At 29.6% G+C, this 25,593-nt stretch overlaps 1 protein-coding gene across 2 annotated transcripts; it reads right to left on the bottom strand.

Annotated features, from left to right (window-relative positions):
• Positions 1-264: 264 nt before the first annotated feature.
• Positions 265-24,827, bottom strand: LOC129914404 (juvenile hormone esterase). 2 transcript variants are annotated; one of them, XM_055993634.1, is made up of 9 exons: positions 24,553-24,827; positions 8,766-8,870; positions 4,011-4,147; positions 3,781-3,942; positions 3,535-3,724; positions 2,937-3,477; positions 2,697-2,875; positions 2,353-2,633; positions 265-589 (listed from the first exon to the last, which is right to left on the bottom strand). In XM_055993634.1, the coding sequence occupies exons 1-9, from the start codon at positions 24,694-24,696 to the stop codon at positions 400-402; spliced, it is 1,929 nt and encodes a 642-aa protein (XP_055849609.1). In that variant the 5' UTR covers positions 24,697-24,827; the 3' UTR covers positions 265-399. The 2 variants fall into 2 exon arrangements, with proteins under 2 accessions (XP_055849609.1, XP_055849610.1); XM_055993635.1 differs by lacking the exon at positions 24,553-24,827 and adding an exon at positions 17,581-17,619.
• Positions 24,828-25,593: the final 766 nt, after the last annotated feature.

The following is a 25,593-nucleotide window of genomic DNA, read 5'->3' as shown; positions in this document are numbered from 1 at the left end:
GCAACACAATATTGGATCTCAGATCAAAATTTAAATAAAATGCATAAACTTAACTAAAATTAATTTATAAAAATAATAAAAAACAAAAACATAATAGAAAACACACAGTGCTAAAACAAAACTTATATCATAATAAACAAAAAAATAATCAAATCAACAAAATAAAATAAAACAATAGTTTTTTGGTGGTTTGATAAACTGTAACGATATAACAAACTAAAAAAAATTAAATTATATAAATTTAAATATTACAAAAATGGCGTTTGCTGTTATTCTTTTTTTTAAGTGTTAATATTATTTTACTAACAGCAGAGGTGATGTAGGATGAGATTTCAATGCAATAGCAATGATAAATTAAATTAAGTTTTTTTTCTTTCCTTGTACTTGTATAAATAAAAATTACATAACACGTCCATTATAGTGCGTGTACATTTTGTCCCAGAATGAAAGACGTTCCGTTTCAGGATTCGATCGCATATGAAGTGATGATGTGATATCTAAGTATTTGAGATCATCTAAGGCGTTTTCTTTGTCAATAGGTTCCCAGGTTGAAAGTAGAGTGTCGTTGGTATTCGCAGGAGTTGGATTACTAGAAAAGAAAATAAATAGTAATAAATTATTTTTTACGAGTACTTTGTTCTAAGTCTCCCTTGAATTCCCAAACTGTTTGTTGGATTCTGTTAATTTTTCAAATTTGGCGTTCAAAGCCAAAGCCAGTGGTTCGACCCAAACCACTGAATGAATATCTACCATCAAGTATGTATTTAAAAGCTAGTAATACGAAATGGAATTAACGAAGGAAGAAAGGTTTTTATGAGGTAAATACGGTATTAACTCCCAGTAAAAATTATCAAAATTATCTTCCTCGTTTTTTTTCCCAATTGTTCTTGTTCAATGTATGTGTAATTGTGTATGTCAATCCTTACAAAGACGATAGTCACAATAAATGTCACTTTCACCAATCATCTTATGCGATTCCACCCCTGGCTTTTAGGTTCAATCCGGGATTTCTAGTGATTTGCATCAAAATGTGCTTGTTTTCATTTAATGCAGTTTTTCGTTTTTGGCCTATTCGTGATAAATTTTGAAAAGTAATAGTGTGCCGCAATAAATTCAGTTTTCCACTGATTTGCTTAAATGACACACAGAAAAAAGGCACTATAATTTCAATGCTAAGTTCAATCGTTTTGCCCACTTTTTACAAATCGGGTTCTTAGCAAGTTTGAATTTTTCAATGCAAATTTTGTATTTGAATTTATATTAAAAGAAGGGTGAACAAACACTGATTTTTTGTGCGTAAGGATAAATCGAGGTGGACAAACCATTGCAATTGGTTTCATAAGTCTATCTTTAAGCGTTTAAGACGAATTTTTGCAGACTTACTTACTATAAAAAATAGAATGTGCGCTAAATTTTTTTTGAAGGGTGGACAAACGAAATCTTTGGGTGGAAAAATATGATCAAACGGTGGGGAAACGAATTAAACCAGTTCCAGTTTAAAAATTTTGAGTTCGCAGTTCTGACTTCATGGACCTGTTATTGCTGGAGTATTTTAAAGTTCGTTGATCAGCTCTTTTGTTTTGCGTTCATAGGAAGCGAGATCTTTATTTTTTCAGTCATAAACTGTACAGAGCTTGGAGAAAGAAGTTTTTTTTTTGTTGTTGTGTGAGAAGTGGCCAGATGTAACCTCTAAGCCTTAATGTACCTAGGTATGTAGGAATATCTTATTTTAGGAGCTACTGTAATGATGAATTCGAATTATATATTCTCTCGTTTCCGAAATTCCGTATTCGAACACATTTTGCGAATTCAAAGACTTCCTGAAAAACGAACGGATTTACACTAAAAAATAATAAATTATTGAAACAGTCTCATTTTTAAGATATCTTCGTGCATCAGGGAAAAAACCTCTCGTCCCTTTTTCTTCAACAAAAAGCCAAATTAAAATTTGTATACCTACATATTTAAAAAAAAAGAAAAGAAACCGACGGAAAAAAGTATAATCTGAATTAAAACAAGTATCTAATAGCACAGAGAGGATATCTAATATCTAATTAGAACTTGTTTATATTAAAGAGGTTGTCTGCTTTTTTTTGTATTTTGATTTTGAAAGTTTAGAACAAAAGCTATACAAAAAATAGATTCAATATTCGAGTTTGGAGAACTAATTTTTCAAGACAAAGTAATCGTGTGGTATAACAGTTGGAATAAATAACACACTCAAAAATGAATTGTTTGTGTGAGTCACAAAAACTAGCTTTCTCGTAAGATTGGTGGGTCCCAAATTTTGCGGGTTTAAACCTATACGATTATTTTGAAACTGCGCTAAACTTTTATTAAACAAAAACTTACCCATATTTAGCAAAGTTCGTCCACATTTTAACCATTCTATTCTTTGTTATCACTTCTGGTGCCTTTGGATCAAGACTCAAATTGAAAAATCCAAATTTAAACAAATAACCAATTTCATCGCCATGACAAACTCCTGGCCGAGTTAAGCCCAACATCCTTTTATACAAGCCCAATGCACCATCGAAAGCAAATCTATAAAAATATACTGGAGCTGTACCATGAACTGCATGACTTCTCGCCGACTTTGTTATTCCTTGCAAAAACATCAAATCAGTTAAGAGCTAAAAACAAATTAAAAACCTTAATAACTCAGTCTGGAAAGATAACTTATTTGTCTTCCTTACGTATATCATTTGATCAATGGACTCTGCACCAACAGATAACGATCCTATATAGAATTCTCTTATTTCATTAGAAACTTGATGAGCTTCTTGGGAAAAACTAGACACATTCAGAGTTTTTGGTACAAGTCTGACAAAATCACGATCAATGATTTCCAAGAGATGAGGATTCTTTCGCAATCCTTAAATTAGAAAAGTCGACAAGGGTTAGGTTTGATTGGTAGAAATGTATCATCAACTTACTTCGTATAAAAAGCATTGCTTCATGGGTATTATATCCAAGCATGTAGGGAACATTATTAAATCGACCTTTTTGGTACAAAACATCTGGATCTTCCACAAAGAAAGGTTCTTCCAAAAACGTTACGTTGCCATCATAAGGAGGATTATTCCAAAAACCTTCAACACTCGGTACAAATGGCAGGCCAATATTATTACGGAAATCATTGTCGTTGAGTGTAAGTGGAGCCGCTTCGACAAGTTTTCTAGATGGAACTTTTCGAAGATGGGTAATGATATCAGACATATTATCACTTCCGGTATAACCAGTAGCTTGAGCCAATCGAACAGCCCGTTCGGAGGTATTGTAAGCCATTGACCAAGGATTCAGAGCTGATCCACTTTCTGAGATAGCTCGATGGAAAAGTCCATCGGCAAGTGGTGATAGTAAAAGAAATTGTACTGAAGCTGCTCCAGCTGATTCGCCAAATATTGTAACCGAATTAGGATCTCCACCGAAAGCTTCGATGTTGTCACGAACCCATTTTAAAGCTAGAACTTGATCCTAAAAATGAAAAATTAAATAAGGATTCAAACATAGTTTTTTCAAAGTTCTTCAAACCTTTAAACCTGAGTTTCCAGGTGCCTCAGGGCCAGCAGATAAGAACCCTAATGGTCCTAAACGATAGTTAAGAGTTACCAAAACAACATCTTCAGCAACCAAAAAATCAGGACCATAAAGGAATGTGTTTCCTGATCCGAAAGAAAATCCGCCACCATGAAACCAAACCATCACTGGAAGTTTTGGATTGCTAAAAAGAAAGTTTTTTTAACTTTCTTGGAAAAAAGTTTTTTTTTTAAAGTTTACTTGTCTCCTTTAGGCAATTTGGTTGTAAATACATTTAAAAATAAGCAATCTTCGTTTCCCTTGAATGTGTCCAAAATCATGTTTTTGTGGGGGCAACTATTTCCCTCACGCAAAGCGTCTCGCACACCATACCATGGTCTCTCCGGTATCGGTGCTCGGAAGCTGAAAAATAGAAATATTTAACAAAGCTGTTCATAGTAGAATACCTATATTAAAATCTTTTATTATACCGTGCATTTCCAGTTGGAGGCATTCCATATCGAATGCCCTTAAAACTGTAATATCCACCATTTTCACCGGATCTGTAGCGTTGAAATCTGCCACGTAGTTTGCCTTGACCCGTTGTGACAATTATTTGTGATTCCTTCTAATAAAAAAATAAAATATTTAGGTACTATCATCTATTCTTTTAAATGTGTTTTAAAAAATCGGTCTTATTACGAATTCCATTCGTATCGAAAAGCTACGAATCCCAAAAAAAAAAAAAAACAATCAGAATCCATTCGTAATGGAAAATTTCATACAAATCGTCATTACAAAGGAGAAATGAATTCCGTGATTGTTTTTTTTTTTTTTCGGGATTAGTTTGCAAATTTCGATACGAATGGAGTTCGTAATAAGGCCGAATGTTATAATGTACCTAAGTTCTTTTTCAAAAAAAGGAATTATAAAAAATTTTCAGCCATGGGATCGATCCCACAACTCTTGGATTACTAGGCAAGTGCTTTACTGTTTAAAATTAGTGTGATAACATGCAACTTAAATTGAAGTCTGATGATAATTTTAAAATTTGTTAAAGTTGTTTCAACCTAAATTTAAGGATGTTTCATTTAAGTTTTTTGAACATTGAATCAACATTTTACGTTTCGATTTTTCCCTCATTGTACTTATCACGTAGGTATAAGTAAATATATGTAATCATGATTGTATTTCTGTTTAATAAAAGAAGACTAAAAACTTATTCATAACGATGGGAATATCAATGATCACCATTCATTAATTAGTTATTGAGAAACCTTAAAATTTGAAATGCAAGGAAAGAGGAAACTATTGGAAAGAATGGAAAGCTTTAAAAAATATTCAAACCTGTATTTTTCTGTAAGACATAAGTCATATTATTTACAAATTTTTTTCCATAACATTTACCGATTTTAAGATAGTGCTTGTTGTTTATAAAATGTCACATATCTTCGCAAAGACGGTACAAAGTGTAAATTATTTTCAAATTAATTCGGAAAATATGGATCACAGCAAACACATAAATGAGTCCTTGTATTTAAAAGTGGTTTAAGTCATATTTTGCATTCTTTGTATCAGTTTATTTGAATAAAAAAAACAACTAAACGTTTTTTTATTCAAGTATAAAAAGCAATATTTTTTTGAGTAAAAATATACCATTTTACTGCGGTTAATTTGAACATAAACTTAATGGTTTTTATTACATGGACTTATACCACTTTCAAATAAAACGACTCAAATGTAAAAAAAACGAGCCAAGTTCTCCTGTGCTGAAAATATGCTGGCACAAAAAACACACTGAGATATTAAAGCCTACCAAGTTCTAAGGTTTAGGTTGTAAGCTTATGTATCAGTTAAATTTTGATTACCTCGTGCTTAATTGGATGAGAAAGATCCCCCTCAAAAAGCACTTGTTGACCAACTTACACCATCAAGCTTTTTTTCCTATGCTCGTAACAGTGAAAAAAAAACATATTATTCATTCAAACCTATTATAAACTCGACTGTTTTTTTAGAATGTCTTTTAAAGTTTTCTTGTATCATTCACCAATAAGAATATAGAAAAAAAACAGAATTTAAAACATTCACAAGAGTCTGCAATTTTGTTTAAAAATGTATGAAAGTGCTATAATTTCTTTAGTGATATAAGAGAACTTTAAAAGACATCCTATAAAAAAAAAAAAAACAGTTAGCTCAACTACAAGTTTCTAGAACATTTCTTTTCTCTAAAAGCTACACTTTTTAAGACAAAAGTTCTTGTGACTTTTGATCCTATATAAAGGGACTAGCGGAATAAAGAAACTTCAGCCTGTTACGCTTGTATTTGTATTGCTTTCTATATAACTGTTAAATGCATAAATACATACATTAATTTTATAGGTACTTAGGTATAGATATCACGATAAAAATGTATGTCAATGATTTTCCTGTCACTGTTTTAATCAATAAGTTAATTTTATAAATAACAGATAACATTCCTAGGGTGGCCATACCTAGGTTAAAACTTATAATCATTTTATTGCATTGTGGTGGTTCCTATTACTTATGAAAGATATTGAAAAAATGGCGACAGACATGATCTTCAATCGTAAAAATATATTTACAAAAATTAGGACAAGTTTTCAAAAAAAATATTGCATACTGATTATTTTGCATAATGCATTGCGGTTGATCCAATTGATAAAAAAAATTAGCAAAACTTGGGATATTACGAAGAAATCTGTCATTGGCACTGAGCCTAAAGTCTAGAGAGTGTAGGTTGTTAAACAGGGGCAATTTTCTAAAAACTTGACTTAGCTTTGAAAAAAATTATTTTAAAAAATCATTGGTTACATTTACATTGATGTGCTATAGGTACTAGTGATGGGAACTATCGAATGATTTGAACTATCGACAGTTAGTAACTGAATGATTTGAACTATCTAATAGTTCATTCATTCATTCGAATAAAAACTATCGAATATAATTTTCGAATAAAAACTATCGAATAAACTATCTATAATATAACTAGAATAAAAAAAACTATTCGAATAAAAAACTATCGAATAAAAAAAACCATTCGAATGAAAAAACTATCGTATGAAAAAACTATCTTTTAAAAAACTATTCGAATAAAAAAAACTATTCGAATGAAAAAACTATTCGAATGAAAAAACTATCGAATGAAAAAACTATTCGAATGAAAATAGAACTAAATGAATGAATGCATGATTTAAAACTATCGAATAAATGAATATTTTACAACTATCGATAGTTTGATAGTTTTTATTCGATAGTTCCCATGACTAATATGTACCTTTCGTAAACCTTTTCTTTTTTGGGTTTTCAAATAAATTTATTTAAAGGAAAACATTATTTTCAAACTCAAAATTTCTTTTCAAATTTGTCTATATTAGCTATGTATACCAAAATGTAAAACACGTTATTGTAAGTTGTTGTTTTTTTTCAGGTCCGTCAAGCTATGTATTTACGCATTACGCCACAACGAAAATTCCAAAAATTCCAAAAATTTGATGTTCCACGTCTTGATTGAAGTCAAGCTAGAGATTGGAGGATTAGCAACAAACTACCATCAAATGCCTAAAAACTCAGATTTTCGTTGTGCCGTACCTTGCTTGACGGACCTTACTTTTTACTCCCCCAATCGGCTAAACAAAGAGACTCCCTCCTATACGATTTTACTTGTCTCAACTCAAAACCTCTATCACACTCTAGCTTTTTGGCACAATGCTGGTGTATCACCCTGTATAGAAATATAAAAAAAATTTATATTTACATTAGAATTGCTCTCAACGTACTCCCTCCAAAGAAATTAATAATAGTATCCATCAGCATAACATCTTACTAGTAACAGTCATTAACTTTATTTTTTGACTAATTAGTATCCAATTTAATAGGATGCCTTTTTAAGTGCAATCAAGATTCTGTTGTCTTTGTATCTTCAGAAAAGAACAAGGTGTTCTATAAAAATTTACAAATGCTATCAAATGAAGGTTAAACAAAGCAAAACCTTCAAAAGTTAATTAACTCCTTTTGTTTAATGGTCTCTAAAAAATATGGTCACCTTAGAATGTTTGCCCATACTTGTTAATTTTTAAAACTAGCTTTAAGTCGCATAGAGTGATTAACCTTACCATTACCAATTTCAGATTGCTAACTTTTAGCAACAAATGTGGTAGTTGCCCAAAAAACTAGTCATGGTCCATGGAACACTTCGTCTTTTAGCCTATCGTATGTGATCAATTGCTATAGCTTTTTAAGAACTACTTTTCCTTGGCGTTCGTTGTTGGCTTCAGTGACTTTGCATTGCACATGATACAAATGCTTTACTGTGCCACTTAATAATATTGCTATAAGTTGATTAATAGACAAAGTCAACATTGCTTCGAGATCATGAGCAAGTATAAACCTCCCACCTAAAATTGCCTTATGTACTAATATGTCTATAAGAAGTATCAAATTGTTTATATTGGCAGTTTGATTCGCTTCAATCGGCTTTAACTTTTGTATTCTTTAGATTGATTTTATTCAATTCTTTAAAAGAGACGAGATGCAGCAAGAATAGGCATTTGCATGAAACGGTGCCATGGTTGGAAAGAATATTTCGCAATCCACGCTACATGCTGCTGCTGTGTTAAGTGATTAGTACTTAGATGCTAAAAATTCTTGACACAAAAAGACATCTGCATTGCAAGCTTTGAGGTGCGAATTAATGTTTAGATTTGTCTAAAAAATTAAACTCAAGCTAATATATTATTTTAAGACTAAGGTCAGTTAGTTTTTTTGACAGGTTAGTTAGTCTTTGAGTTCAAATGAAAATCTAAAAATTTGGTCAAACTTAGGAAATAAAATGGAGTTATCCACTCTGGACAAGCACATCTAATAGCGCGAATATTTGATTATGTTAACCGGTTGTTGCGAAACTGCCTTTTTATTTGATTTTACTATTCCTATCTTACTAAATTAATGTAAAATATTTCAAGTTAATACTTAGTTTCGCGAGTCAACTTCGTGGACTTAGTTTGACAAATTGGCTACACTTATCTTAGGTCCAATTTATTCACACTCAGTTAAATTTAAAGTTCTCATTCAAAACGGGAATTTGTAAAATTGGTATGGGATTTGACAGATTTTTCATTTTTAATAGCGATTTTAAATATAATTTATAGTGAAGAGTGTAGATACTTTAAACAAACTGTAAATTTAGTCTTTAATATAATTTTTTATTTTATATTGACTATACTTACTCTTAAGGAACGAACAACCTCATGAACAACATCCATTGCTCTTGCTGGTAAAGACTGAACCAATGAGTTTGGATGGGATGTCAAAGTTTTCCATGCTGTTGTTTCCTGAAAATGAATTTGCTTAATTATCTAGGTATTTAAATTTAAATTATTTATTATCATTAATTAATTCAAATCTCAGAGGTATTGTCAAAAGTGCGAAAAAGGGGAAAACCTCGGTAGAATGCTTATATATAGACTTACACTTTTGTAAATGTCCTTGTTTAGTCATTTAGTAAATTAGGTTAAAAATCTCATAAAATGTCATGTGTGCTAGTCACGGGTTTTAAAAAATCAACTTCTTGGTGTTAATGAAAAAGTATTTTCAGAGCATTCAATACCTACATGATCATTTTTGATGAAGATTCACAAATGTCTAAAATATAACGACAAGGACTCTGAATGTTTAATAAAATAATAGAAGAAAGGGCTTTTTAAGAAAAAAATTTTTTTTTTCTTTTAAATTTTTCGAAAATGAAACAACACTTTCGCATTCGGTTTGCTGTTTTTGGCTTATTATAAGTAACGAGAGAGTTCATTTTTTTTTTTTTTTTTAAATTTTAGCTTGAAAATAATTTAAATTTTATTTTAAATTTATATCAAGAGAAATGTAAAAACACCTTTTAAAAATATCTTAATATCCAAACTTAGTATTTCATCTAATTTCTTTATTACAAAGAACTTTTAGAATTTTTTGTTTTTGAAAATTGTAGGAACCGTTTTTTTTTTAATATTTTTTTTTTAATTTAAAAAAAAAAATTATTATTCGACACATAAAAACAAATAAAAAATAAATATATCAACCCGTTTTTAAAAAAAACTGATAAAAACAAAAATTGAAATGCATATTTTTAAAACCGGCTCTTTGGCCCATAAATAACGGTCTAAATAGTTGTAACTTTTTTGATTTAGTACCTACATGACGTTTTTTTTTATCAAATTTGTTAGAGCTGTTTTTGAAAAAAAAAACAACTTCTTCCAATATTTATCAACCCGTTTACAAGAAATTGATTTTTCAAGAACAAATGATTTATTTATTTTTTATCGGAAAAAAAATCCTTCTAAACCAAATTCTTGTTGAAATCGATGAAGTTGTTAAAGAAAAAGTCAGAAATCAAGAAAACGGTTCTATTTACCGATACCTAATAAAAATTTAAAAAAAAATTGTTTTTATTTCAAAAGTACCTACGACTTTATTTGCAACGGTACCCACATTTTTTTGTTTTGTTTATTTAAATTATAAGAACCGTTTTTGAGAAAAGATTCTTATTATCACAAATGCATGTGCAAAGGTATCATACATATACTGCACATAATTTCGTAAAGGCCCTAACTACAAAATTTTCGATTTTGATTTTTTGCATATTTGGAGTTAGAGCATTGTCTCTGATTTATCCTAATTTATTTTTTAGCCTAGATCTTTAAATAAGTCAGAAAATTCAAAATGTACTTTTGATTTTTTTTCATTTTTACATGCAAATTACGATATTAGATTTAGTGTTTCCCTCTATAACTCAAAAGTAAGAAAAATGTAGTTAGGGCCTTTACGAGATTATGGGCAGTATAATATTGCAGCTTTTTTTTAACCTTCACCTCTTCCTCTCTTTACTCATAAAACACCTTCCGAAACATGATATTTGTATGTACTCTTTGTATCCTTAATTCTTTTTTCAAACAAAAAATCTTGACCAAACATTTGTTAATAGTATTGTGCTAAAAAAATAAACTTTTTGGTAAAATTACACTCTATATTAATAAGTCATATCACTCCAAAAATATATGTAGGTACTAACTATGTCATTAACCTTTCACACTACACATATTTCACCTGAAATAAATATGGTACCTATTTCTATTTTGACCAAATACACACAAAAAAGACATTACCTTGACAATTTCTGCGATCGTCTATAAAACAATGTGAAGAGTAAACAAAAATTACATCTTTAATTAAATACCGGCATTTTACCTACTAATCACATTAAAGTTTTACGGTGTGATTGTCTAGCCAAATAAAGTCATCATCAAAACTTCATTATAAAGAAATAGATACCTACTCAAGAGCTATAGACATTAAAAAGATGGAATAAAAGATAGCAAAAACGGAAGCATACAACTTGTAAATAATTTCCAGCTTCGCTTCACTAATGATGAAGCACATGATTTGTGTTAAATTAAGACAAAGAAAAAAAGTATATAAATAAATTTACATTATAGTCCCGACCTTTAAAACCATGTATGAAGGTGAAGGTTCATATTTTTTTTTAACGAGACTTGGAACCGTTTCTGGTATCTTAAGTTTTGGGTGCTTAAATTACCCTTATTTTTATTTGTGGATATGTATGACCACGGAACTTCTTGGATTGATTGTCACTATAGGGTGACAGGTTCAAGTGGGATGTTTTTGATCACTTACTTTATGAATATCTTTAACAACAAAATCCTAGTCGAACTTTTGCCATAAAAATAGATCTAGACCTGAAATAGTGGGATATCGGAAAGTAATCGCGTTTGAGAAGTTGGTATAGGTAGGTACTGTATTTTTTAATTTTCATTTAAAGACTACAACTTTCACTTATTAAAAGAGATCTTACGATTAATGAAAGAGTTTAATTTTAAGTTTAAGGTATGTATTAAAGGTATATAATGAAGAAAAACTAGAACAGAACTACGTAGAACGGCACAAAAACATACCACGTGAAATCTGTCCGAACAAAAACATCATAAAAGTACAGCTCCGTATTTTAGTTTTAAAACTTAAAAATTAAAAAAATTAGTTTGTCTCAGATGTGCAACAACAGAGCTCGCAGTGAACTCTATTCGATAAGGCCTCTCGCTGTGCCCTGGTAATGAAATTTCAGAATATCTACGACTAATAGTATAGTCTATTTAATAGACCCGAGCTCCAGAGCAAAAATAGAACAAATTCGTTCAAGACTTTTTACTGGCGATTATGGTTCCTTGGCATACAAGAATACTCCAGCCAAAAGTGCTACTAAATCCATTGGTGCATTTCTGAGAAAACGGCAACACTGGTCGGTTTTCAGTTTTTTTGATTTAACTCGAAAACCAAGCCTGACTTTGAAATTGTTCAAAGACACTTTTCATAGCAAATTAAATTTTCTGTCAAGTTAAGATGGTTAAAAAATTTTAAAAATTATTTTTGACTAAAATTCTAACCTAAAATCAAAGAAAAAAAAGTTAAAAAATTGACAATTTTATTTTTTTTTACTAAATCAAGGGGCATTTTGTGTCTGTAGCCGGGACGTCCAAACTTTGTACTAATGAAATAAAGTAGAGGTAAAATCCTTTGATAATACGTAATTTTTAATTTTTTTTGTCAAGAAACAACTTAAATGTACCTATTCAAAAACTAGCACTTTTTCTAAATTTTTGACTTTTTTAGTGAAAAGCAAGTTTTTAAAACTCGATAAAATCCTATTAATTGGTAACTTTTAGACTTTTAAAGTAAACATACTTCGAGGGATTGATTTAATATACAGCCCTATTCTGCTATTCGATTCACGTGAATCGAAAGATTTAATTCATTAACCACGTCGAATTGTCTTCCATAAACTTATGTCTTTCGATAGTAAGACGTTGATTCTGCTTGTTTTAGTAGTCCTCAGACAAATTTTTTTGTGAAAATTTAATTTTAGCCGCCATTTAGACGCATGTTATTTTAGACTTTCACGTGAATCGAATAGCAGAATAGGGCTGATAAACTAAATATGACAAACAAAAAAATTTATTTGCATCCTTATGGCCTTTTGTGCAATTTTGTGTATGTGCATTTTTATAAATACGGGTCGAATGGATGGACGGAGAGCCATTAGCTTTGGTCTATTGCATAGAAGAACATTTAATACCAACTCATTTACTGTTTTCAATGGCCTGAAAAACAATTCTTGTAAAATCCGCGACCAACGAAAAGTTTCTCTTGAAAAACGAAAAAAATACTGTAATGAGTTTGAAACAAAATAGCTCAGGCAAATTAGTAAATCAAATTGCACTTTTCGCGGGACAAATTTTTTTCATGGAACGTGTTTAGGTGAATGTCCTTATCGTAAAAGTGAATTTTTTGGGATGATAAGATATCGGGAACAGCCGCCATCTTGGAAAAGAGGTTGGTGCCGTTTTTATTTTATAACTCCATTTTTACTCATTTAAACCAAAAATGTCCGAGGATAGACTTATTCACAATTAAATTATCTAAAAAATGATATACAAATGAATTCCGTGAGTTAGTTAAATTCAATTTTATAGTCGGTCAAAGTCCAAATTCTTCTCGCAAGGTTAAGACAATATGATATTTTTTCAAATATCTGAAGAACTTTTGATTTGTTTGGGATTTTCTTCAAGAATGAATTATAGCACTTTTGATTATCTATAAAATGAGCCCTTTATCTAAACTGTAACCAACATAATGTATAAGCCATCTAACGTCGAAGTTCACATTCTACTAGTCAAAAGTGAGAAAATAACAAGTTTTCTTCTATTAGACCGAGCAAATTTTTGAAGTGGAGGTATAACCAAAATATAAGTAAACAGTTTTTTAACTATATTCGTCTAAATATTGAATTCAAAGTTTGAAATCTTTAATGTTAACCTTTATATGGTTTTCGAGGTTTTAAATGAAGTGAATTTTCCAATTAACGTGAATAAGCTAAAGTGACACTATTTAAGATTCTAAATATAAGAACTGATGCCCTGTCATTTTTCCAAAACATGAACACCTCAATCTCAGCATTACGATAAGTATAACTCAAGATATGAGGTGTGTAAGCCGTTACCTTTTCGAGACTATTGTGTTTAATTTTTGATTGTTTATTTGAACTATTGAAATCCCAAATAAGTTCAGTTAAAAAATCGTATATCATGACCTCGACGTTTGGTTGCTTCTACAATGTGATGGTTACAAAAACAATAAAGGGTTCATTTCATAGATAATTAAAAGTGCTATAATTCATTCTTGAAGAAAATCCCAAACAAATCAAAAGTTCTTCAGATATTTGAAAAAATGTCATATTGTCTTAACCGAGCGAGAAGAACCCGGACTTTGACCGACTATAAAATTGAATTTAACTAACTCACGGAATTCATTTGTATATCATTTTTTAGATAATTTAATTGATAATAAGTTTATCCTCGGACATTTTTGGTTTAAATGAGTAAAAATGGAGTTATAAAATAAAAACGGCACCGACCTCTTTTCCAAGATGGCGGCTGTTCCCGATATCTTATCATCCCAAAAAATTCATTCAGGACATTCACCTAAACACGTTCCATGAAAAAAATTTGTCCCGCGAAAAGTGCAATTTGATTTACTAATTTGCCTGAGCTATTTTGTTTCAAACTCATTACAGTATTTTTTTCGTTTTTCAAGAGAAACTTTTCGTTGGTCGCGGATTTTACAAGAATTGTTTTTCAGGCCATTGAAAACAGTAAAAGAGTTGGTATTAAATGTTCTTCTATGCAATAGACCAAAGCTAATGGCTCTCCGTCCATCCATTCGACCCGAATTTATAAAAATGCACATACACAAAATTGCACAAAAGGCCATAAGGATGCAAATAAATTTTTTTGTTTGTCATATTTAGTTTATATTAAATCAATCCCTCGAAGTATGTTTACTTTAAAAGTCTAAAAGTTACCAATTAATAGGATTTTATCGAGTTTTAAAAACTTGCTTTTCACTAAAAAAGTCAAAAATTTAGAAAAAGTGCTAGTTTTTGAATAGGTACATTTAAGTTGTTTCTTGACAAAAAAAATTAAAAATTGCATATTATCAAAGGATTTTACTTCTACTTTATTTCATTAGTACAAAGTTTGGACGTCTCGGCTACATACACAAAATGCCCCTTGATTTAGTAAAAAAAAATAAAATTGTCAATTTTTTAACTTTTTTTTCTTTGATTTTAGGTTAGAATTTTAGTCAAAAATAATTTTTAAAATTTTTTAACCATCTTAACTTGACAGAAAATTTAATTTGCTATGAAAAGTGTCTTTGAACAATTTCAAAGTCAGGCTTGGTTTTCGAGTTAAATCAAAAAAACTGAAAACCGACCAGTGTTGCCGTTTTCTCAGAAATGCACCAATGGATTTAGTAGCACTTTTGGCTGGAGTATTCTTGTATGCCAAGGAATCATAATCAGCAATAAAAACTCTTGAACGAATTTGTTCCATCCAAAAGGGTCTATTCAATAGACTATAAATACAAAATAGTAAATACCTTAATAAAAATACTATACGGATACGATTTTACATGAATTCCGTTTTACAATCACTGCATTTAATGGTACACTCGGGCGTATGTGAAACATTTTATTTCGTACTGAATCATTGGAAGCCTTCTTTTCAAACATTGTATTGAACAAAAATTGTTCTATTTTTTTAAGTTGAAAAGAGACATTTTGCGTAGTCCTCAATTCTGCAGCAAAATTACAAACAGAAATAATGGAGAGAACACTCTGTAAGATTTTTAACATTTTTTCGACATCATCGAGAACTAATAAGGGGGTTCACATTGACAAACTTACCGGACAGACCAGTTAGCATTTGGTCTGATCGGATTGTATTTTGATAATTTGAACACCCATCCGACGGCCTTTCCGGTTTGCCGGATGGTTTTCAAAAAAATTTTAAATTTTGGTTGTCGGACAGACATGTTATTCAATTGAACAACATGTTTATCCGGCAGAAAACTCCTTGTTTCATTTTCTTGAATTTGAAAGCAGAGGAGGTGAAAGAAGCATTTAAAATTAGATGAAAAATGGGTTTTGATGAAAGTTGTCTGATGTGTGTGAACGCAAAACATCATCCGGATCCGGCCATCAGGCCAAATGACAATCGGTGTGTGCGGCAGGGCTGCCAGAAATCATGATTTAGCATGATTTTCATGTTTTTTGAACTGAAATCATGTTTTAATGTTTTCGTGCCTAAAATCATGTTTTTTTTCCAATCCAAGAGAAAAATCTGTATTATCTTTTTGTAAACCAACAATCTTTTTCACTAGGTGAACTGTTATTTTTAAAAAGTTATTCAATACCTACATGAAGTATGTATATATGAAATTAACCTTAAATGAGTACAAATTATAAACTGATTTATGTTTTCAAGTTTTATTTCCGCCATTTTTGTAATTAAAGTTATAACTACAATGGCCACCTTTTGAAAAAAAAAGTGGGAAAATTACAAAAGCAAATAATTATTTTTTCCTACAAAGGGCAATTTTTCCCGAAAAAAAAACTACAAACGTTTTGAAGTCAAGATTTAAGAATTCTGCATTAAAAAATGAGTTTGAAAATTTTCACTTTAAGAATTTTTGCAAAAAGTACCCTGTGTAGTTATACCTTTGATACTTTATTAATACAATTTTCTAAAATGAACTCGAAATAATTTGTTTCATTCCCCCCTAGTGGGAATAAAACAACCTAGAGGTTGTTCATTTTCTTTCAAATTTTGTTTTTTTTTTATTTATAAATCATGTTTTTTGAACTGAAATCATGTTTTTTATCATGTTTTTTTAAATTTCGAAATGGCAGCACTGGTGTGCGGTATGTTAGTCAATGTGAAGCCCGATAATCACCATTATTGAAATTTTTTTTTCATATTTTGTCGAGACATTTTTCATACGATTTCAATTTTGAATTTTCAACTTTTTGGGATTTTTAATTTTTTTTTTTAATAAATTTTTGACCTGACGAGTCCATGGAGCCAATTCTCAAATCTCAACCATTCCTATCCCTATGTGTGCTTGCAATTAGTTTTTGAATTTAAATGTTCGAATAGGTAAGATGAAATGTATTTATTCCTGTCAGTAAAACCTTTTAAGGCATTGTCAATTCCTCACAAGTATCTTATATCTCTTTAAGTCACCCTTCAACTAACTTTTCAAGAAAATGATTTAAGACCAGTTCTTAAATAGAGCTCTAAAAAAGGTATCCCAATATCTTAATATTTTTTCTAAAAGTTGATTTTTTAAACAAAAAAGAATTTTTTTCATATTTAATTTTTTTAAAAATATTTTTAAGGCTTGTTAAAAGCATTGTATAAGCCTCAGATTGAAGACCTATTAAATAACTGGGTTATTAAATAACTTAATTGTCGTTTATCGATTTTTGTAGCATTTTAGAAACAAAATTCAAACACTTTTCAAAAAAAAAAATCGAGTGCATTGCATATTCATGATAAAATAAACACAAGCTTTAAACTATAAGCCTGGAAGCCACGATAAGAACGGGAGCCCAAAATTTTAAGTGTAGTCATTTTTTGTGTATGAAAAAATGGTACCAGTTATCAATGAAGCCAGTATGTAAGCTAAAAATTTTGTATGTTTTGTATTGAAAAAAAAAAAAAAACAAAAACAAAATAACCAAAATCAATATTCACAGCAAAACTATAGGTGTTTACAACAATAATACTTAATTTTAAACTTAATGTTTACATTTCCCATGAACCCAGAGTCAAGTTTACTTTTTAAAGAATCAAAAACTAAGGTTTCAACAATTTTAAAAGCAAATTAAAATTCACCATCATTCTCGTAAATGTTTAATTAAAGAAGGTTAATACTTAAATAAAGCTACATTAAAACGACGCACAAGCAGTTGGTATCAGCAAAACCAATTACATCAAGAAGAATAAAAAAAGAAACCAGCACAAGGCTCATTTTTTAACATTTCCATTCATTGTTCTGGTTATTTGTAATTGTTATTCAAAAATTACTTATACCTACATGAAACAGCTTGAATGTAAATTTAAAACTATTTGCGCATACCTCCTCTAAATCAGGAAATTCAACAATTGATTCTATCAGCTCCTCTGTATCGTTAAATTTTCTCTCGGCTTTGTTTGAGAGAAAAGTCCAAGAGAAAAATCTGTATTATCTTTTTGTAAACCAACAATCTTTTTTACTAGGTGAACTGTTATTTTTAAAAAGTTATTCAATACCTACATGAAGTATGTATATATGAAATTAACCTTAAATGAGTACAAATTATAAACTGATTTATGTTTTCAAGTTTTATTTCCGCCATTTTTGTAATTAAAGTTATAACTACAATGGCCACCTTTTGAAAAAAAAAGTGGGAAAATTACAAAAGCAAATAATTATTTTTTCCTACAAAGGGCAATTTTTCCCGAAAAAAAAACTACAAACGTTTTGAAGTCAAGATTTAAGAATTCTGCATTAAAAAATGAGTTTGAAAATTTTCACTTTAAGAATTTTTGCAAAAAGTACCCTGTGTAGTTATACCTTTGATACTTTATTAATACAATTTTCTAAAATGAACTCGAAATAATTTGTTTCATTCCCCCCTAGTGGGAATAAAACAACCTAGAGGTTGTTCATTTTCTTTCAAATTTTGTTTTTTTTTTATTTATAAATCATGTTTTTTGAACTGAAATCATGTTTTTTATCATGTTTTTTTAAATTTCGAAATGGCAGCACTGGTGTGCGGTATGTTAGTCAATGTGAAGCCCGATAATCACCATTATTGAAATTTTTTTTTTCATATTTTGTCGAGACATTTTTCATACGATTTCAATTTTGAATTTTCAACTTTTTGGGATTTTTAATTTTTTTTTTTAATAAATTTTTGACCTGACGAGTCCATGGAGCCAATTCTCAAATCTCAACCATTCCTATCCCTATGTGTGCTTGCAATTAGTTTTTGAATTTAAATGTTCGAATAGGTAAGATGAAATGTATTTATTCCTGTCAGTAAAACCTTTTAAGGCATTGTCAATTCCTCACAAGTATCTTATATCTCTTTAAGTCACCCTTCAACTAACTTTTCAAGAAAATGATTTAAGACCAGTTCTTAAATAGAGCTCTAAAAAAGGTATCCCAATATCTTAATATTTTTTCTAAAAGTTGATTTTTTAAACAAAAAAGAATTTTTTTCATATTTAATTTTTTTAAAAATATTTTTAAGGCTTGTTAAAAGCATTGTATAAGCCTCAGATTGAAGACCTATTAAATAACTGGGTTATTAAATAACTTAATTGTCGTTTATCGATTTTTGTAGCATTTTAGAAACAAAATTCAAACACTTTTCAAAAAAAAAAATCGAGTGCATTGCATATTCATGATAAAATAAACACAAGCTTTAAACTATAAGCCTGGAAGCCACGATAAGAACGGGAGCCCAAAATTTTAAGTGTAGTCATTTTTTGTGTATGAAAAAATGGTACCAGTTATCAATGAAACCAGTATGTAAGCTAAAAATTTTGTATGTTTTGTATTGAAAAAAAAAAAAAAACAAAAACAAAATAACCAAAATCAATATTCACAGCAAAACTACAGGTGTTTACAACAATAATACTTAATTTTAAACTTAATGTTTACATTTCCCATGAACCCAGAGTCAAGTTTACTTTTTAAAGAATCAAAAACTAAGGTTTCAACAATTTTAAAAGCAAATTAAAATTCACCATCATTCTCGTAAATGTTTAATTAAAGAAGGTTAATACTTAAATAAAGCTACATTAAAACGACGCACAAGCAGTTGGTATCAGCAAAACCAATTACATCAAGAAGAATAAAAAAAGAAACCAGCACAAGGCTCATTTTTTAACATTTCCATTCATTGTTCTGGTTATTCGTAATTGTAATTCAAAAATTACTTATACCTACATGAAACAGCTTGAATGAAAATTTAATACTATTTGCGCATACCTCCTCTAAATCAGGAAATTCAACAATTGATTCTATCAGCTCCTCTGTATCGTTAAACTTTCTCTCGGCTTTGTTTGAATTTTGATGACAATGATTTATCAGTGAAATTGTCAAAACAATAACTGCAACGACTAATACGCATCCAAGAGTGCACAAAAGCACATTTTGTTTCATAATGATTATGGTTTGTTATTGTTACCCTCGAAAAAAAAAAAATAAACTAATTCACTTTTGTATATTTGCAACGACCGTAAAGTAGAGGGATAAAAACGTTTTCCCTAGTGAACCTTAAAACTGATGGTAGAAGTCATCAAACTAAAGCTTAAATCGGACAGACTAGTTTCCATATAGCCACTAACTTGGGCTTATGAATGGTTTAAACTCTGTTTTCCTTTTTATTGGAATTACGCAAGCACACCTTTTACTCTGATTTCGTCTAATCAGGAAATGTTAAAGTTATAATAGTTTTTCTCATTGATAAAATTGTAACTGGAGGGCAATTTAAAAAAGTTAGTCTGAATCTGAATAACATCTGTCGTGTTAGATTGCAATGCAGCAAAAACCACCACCGATTCACGGAAATATTTTGTGAAATTGATGTTTGAAATTGTCTTTTGTTTATTTTTGTGTAATTGATTTTTGTTATTTGATATTACACAGAAGTGGTTTTGCTCATCAGAATAATTGAGGGCTTTTTTCGTAGTAAAAAACCATATTGACAGCAGCAGAGGAACTAAATGATCAGTGACCGGAACAAGTACAACGTACGACAACACAAGACTCTTGTCGATTGTGGTTAGATTTTAACAACCAGTTGATAATTATGTTCGTATATCTTTAGATAAAATTAAAGCAAGATTAATTAGTTATTTAACTAAATAAATTTCTAAATGGCAAATCAAATCACAATATATTAAATTTAAAAAATTACTGATTTTATAAAAAGCTTATTATTAGTATTTAATCTGTGGTTTAAGTATTATGAGCACCAGCAAGTATACGTAACAAACTTGAATTTATAATTGTTGCTAGAGGTATTGTTATTTAATCATTATCATCACTATGAAAATGGTTTTTGGATGAATTATAAGATGTTTTTGGTGTAACATAAAGTGAAGATGGCTGTAAGGTGATTAAATTCATCTATCAACACTCGATAGTTAGCATGATCTTAGGCAAATGTTTACGTTAATGTAAAAATTAGACTTGCTCTTAAAGAGCGAAAAATTCTACAAAAAATAATAAATAGTTAATCTGCATCTATTTAATAGAGGTAAATTAGTTCAAAAAATCAATATACCTATTTAAAAAAAATTGTTATGCTCATGAAACTTGTCAAAAAGTTATCTTTCTGAAAGGTTGAAGTATGTTCTTTTTTTCACGGGAGGGAAGGAAAAGATTAACTAATTTGAAAACATGGTTCATATGTTTATATTGTACACACATTTTTCACTACTTTTTTTACCTTCACCAACTCTCTTCCTCAACATCCTTCCACAATTTATTTTTAAACGCTTTTTTGATCCTTCATTTGTATTGAGTTGAGTTTTACGTTCTCGAAAAAGAATTAAAAAATTCGGCGAGATATCCTTCATAAGAATCAACTGGCCAATTTATGCCTTAACAGGATATAGCTGGCAACTTATGTGCAGGCTGTTTCTTATAAGACACTTCCTTTAGGAAAATATAGCTCTCAACTTGTATAGAAAAACAATTAGAAGCTATACATTCTTATGAAACAGTGGAACACTGTGGTGTGTATACGTAATATTTTGGTCTTTAGAAAAATCTTAACAGTTTAGGTATATAAAATTTCTCTTGCTGACCAAGAAGCCAAAACAAATGATTTTGTTTTAGGTTCAGCATTGAAACTTTTATAGCTCAAGGTTGGATTTTTTTTTTAGGAGTGCTGCTCTAAAATAAAAGTGAGAACTTGATTTTTATTAAAACTTTGAGCTGTAAATTAATTTGTAGCAAAATGGTGTAGACAGGGAAAGCAAAATGCTTTTCAAGTGGGGCAAATAAAACAGTGTTTTTTTTTTAAAGAGATGAGATAAAAGTAAATTAAATTAGACATTTATTGTAATATAGACGGTATGGACATAGGATTCTTACTGTTAAAAGTTCGTTCGCTCAGACAAAATCAAATTTTACAATAATTATTATAATTTTAACCCTAGTAAAAATAGAGCCCTTGATTATGATATAAAAATCGTAATTTTTACTTCAATATTTATTAATATAAGCCCCGGTTTGTTCACACTCGATTATCTTTTAATCAAGGATTTTTGTATAGAATAATCCTTGATTAAAAGAAAATCGAGTGTCAACAAACCGGCCCTAAGTGTATCCATCCGATTGCGCATGTTAGTTTTTGTGTTTACTACATTATTTGTTTGAATTGGGTTCTTCTTTGAAAATTCAAAACTAAAAATCCTGAACAACGCACCAAACGCTTTTATTTTAAGAAAACTTTTGTTTCTCTGTAATATTTACAAAAAAAAAAACTCAATTGGGTTCTGTTAAGTCTTTAATAAAATACCTAAGGATGTTAAAAACCAAAATATTAGTAATTTTACCCAAAAAACAGCAACCACATTTTTTCATTATTTGGCTTTTTGAAAAAAAAAAAAAACTAAATAATGCAATTTTATTGACGGCAAAAGCCAATACTCATTGTGAATTATGTAAACTTTTAATCATAAAAGAAATAATAAAATTACATTTTTGAATTTTCTTTGACAGTAACATTTGTTAGCTTACCATAGTTCCGTTCCACACTCAGTTTGCAACTGCAGAATTAAGTAATATTTGGTTATTTTTGGTCAGAGTCTGTTCCCAACTTCAAAAATTGTGTAGAAGAGAGCGCTCACGAGAGAGTAAAAAATTTCCCCACCCTGACAAATTTAGCCCAATGAATTTCTTCCGGCAGAAATATGAGTTCTGTCAAATGAAAAGTTGACGTATGTCAAAGAAATAAATAAAGATGGAAACAAATCAAATTGTAGTGATTTTTAAATTGAATCGCGTTGACGTGTTTTTTGCTTTAAAAAAGTATTAATGTTTATCGAATTAAGCATAAAATATGAAATTGTGTTTTATAATGGTGTTCAACTTGTTCCAGACTTTTTGGCAGTTTTTCGTAGTTTTATTTCCTACTGAGAGAATTCTCTCCCAACTCTCATTAATTTGACAGACTGCCTAAAGTGCACAAAAAGTCTGGAACAGACCTCATATTATACAATAAATAATATTTTTCCCCAAATCAAATAAAGCAGAGGATAAATAAAAATGCAATTTTTTTAAAGTAAAAAATAATGCAATTATAACATTTTTACCCTCTGGTTTTAATTTATTGTACCGAAACTAGTCATCTTATGACATCAAAAATACAACAAAAAATTGTACAGCAAAGAATTTTTAGATAAAGAAATATAAAAACAGTTGGAGTTGTTTTTCAAATAAGCCATTTTCTATGCCAATCAAATAATATTATTCTACAATTAAAAACAAAGTTTCAAAAATTCGTCTATATCCGTTTTCAAAAAAAATTTTTTTCATCCCAAAATATTTCTTTATTTTTACTACAACTACAACTAAAGCACTTTTGTAGAAAAATTTTCGTAGAAATCGGTTGATTCGTTTAAGAGGGAGTCAGAAATGCAAAAAAAATAAAATGTACGACCGGGTCGCACGAACTTGCTCTTAGAGTTAAAGTTGCTTAAATTTTTAAGACTTTTTATTTAGAAATTTGGAAAAAAAAAAAATAAAATTCGTTTTTTAAAAAAATAAAATAAAATCTGAAATCAAATTGCCCTCCAAAACAAGTATACTGCATACTTTGATTGATATATTAAGATGCATTTTTTGAAAAAAATTTCAAAATCGTTAGATCCGTTTTTTAAAAAACTAATTTTTTATAAATAATTTTTTGGAAAAAAAGTTTTAAAATAAAATTTGTAAGCCATTTTGTAGAAATCACTAATTAACATCTAAAAAAATTTCAAAAAAATTCAATGTCCCGTTTTCGAAAATTTGATTTTTCAAAAAAAAATTTTCAACATTTTTTAAAAATCCAAAAATTATTTTTTTGGAAATTTTATTTTTGGTTTATATTTAATATTATATAAATGCTTCTTCGCAAAAAGTTTCGTTGAAATCGAATAAGCAGTTTCGGAGATAATCGGATTTGAAAAAAAAAAAAAAACGTTTCTATGGCAGGTACTGTAATAATGATTTTCAAAATTTTTTTTCATTTAAAGATAGACCTTAGCTTAAAACTTACATTTGAATTTTTTAAACAAAATCGTTGGAGCCCTTTTCGAGATATTTCAATTTTACTAGAATCGGTATATGACAAGTACCGTTATTTTTGGTCCAAAAAAATTAATTCCAAAAACCCCTCTGGAGAGTCGCCAAATAACGTTACATACCAAGTTTGACATTAATCGGTCCATCCGTTTAGGCTGTAGGTCCTTATACAGACAGACAGACTGACAGACAGACAGACGGACTTCCGCGACCCACTTTTTTGGCATTCTCTACCATCGTAATGTCATGGAAAAATGTTATCTCAATTTTTTTTTTTTACGAATGCATAACTTGATATATATGTAGTACCTATATCGCAAGTAAAAAAGGTAAAAAAGACGACGGACGTTGCGATTGTAAAAATATACAAGGAAAATTTAAACAAAATCGTTAAAGAACAGTGAGTTTTTTTCATTTGAGTTAAGTCTAAAAGTGACTCAGTTTGGGAAACTCTCATCCCAATATTTAAAATAAACGAATACCAAACAGACATCAATTGTAATGGTATTGGTATATACTAATTTGCATAACACTTTTCTAGCGGAACAAATTTTTCAACTTGTCCTCCTTCTTTTCTTTCAAACTAAGTTTTTTATCTCTTATTTGCCACTAAAATTATGCTTCTGTTGTTTAGCAAAATACAAAGCAAATATTTTGGTTGTTAACTGGTTCAATGTCAAAATAGAATAAAATTATTTTTGCTATTTTGCATAAACTTAACAATTGAAAAGAAAAAATGAAAATGTTGTAGATACTTACTTTTAAAGTGTTTGAGATCTTTCCGGCTCTTGCAACAGCTCCACTTAAAGTTGACGGTGCTATAGCAAAACAATTACTATTCACAATTAACACTCCCAAAATTGTTAACAATATATTTAACACTAACATAGTCAGTTTGCACATTTTTGTTTCTACCACAAAAGGGAGAATAATTTTGTGATGAGTTGTAAAAGGTAAACAAACTATTTATGCGATGGACAACACAATACGGGCAGTGTGTCAACACAAAATTGGTTAGGCGTCAAAATAAACACACGCGGCTAAAAATGAATATGAATGTTTTGGGATTAGATAAGTTTATTTTTTTTTTTGTATCTTTCTTTAAGTCTTCTTTTAAGCTTCTCTGTGTAAAATAAGATACGATAATAGCTGAAAATATCTTTGAGGTCTGAATGATACGTAACATGGAATAATAAATAGGTAAAAATTATGTTTGATTAATTGGTAGTTTATTTCATTTGATTGATTAGGTAACGTCTTGAAAGATTTGAATGGGTTATGGGTAGTTGATAAAGTGACACCGTTTGTGTGCATTTACATCTTTTAAATGGCCTTGCAATTATAAATGCCGGTAAAATGTTTGTAAGCTTGCAAACGATTTCTGTAAATGGGTTTATGTTTTGATTATTTTAAGAGAGTATCGTAAGGATAAATAATTTAGGTTAATTTACGGGGTGAAATTAGTAACGGATTGTGGAATGTTGTAACATAAATTCACCGATCAATTACCCATTACGGTGGGAGATAAAATAGGTGGGGTTATGTCCTACTTGATATATTTGTATTTTAAAAACTTAAATTCCAAAAAAAGTTGTATTATTGGGTTCAAGTGAATTGCTTACGCACTGCTTGGCTCCTAGCAGGTGCGAAAATTGAAAAATACGAAAACTCTTTGGATTTTAAGGATTCTTTAAACAACCTTTGAAACCTCAACTTCATTATAAGTAGGTATTTTTTTAACCGGAGTTAAAATTATGTACATAGACCTCTCAATCTCATGTTATAGGTACACATCGTTGA

This window comes from Episyrphus balteatus, chromosome 3 (genome assembly GCF_945859705.1).
Source record: "Episyrphus balteatus chromosome 3, idEpiBalt1.1, whole genome shotgun sequence".
NCBI lineage: Eukaryota > Metazoa > Arthropoda > Insecta > Diptera > Syrphidae > Episyrphus > Episyrphus balteatus.
Note: the sequence above shows the minus strand (reverse complement) of the source record. Positions and strands in the feature narration are given on the sequence as shown.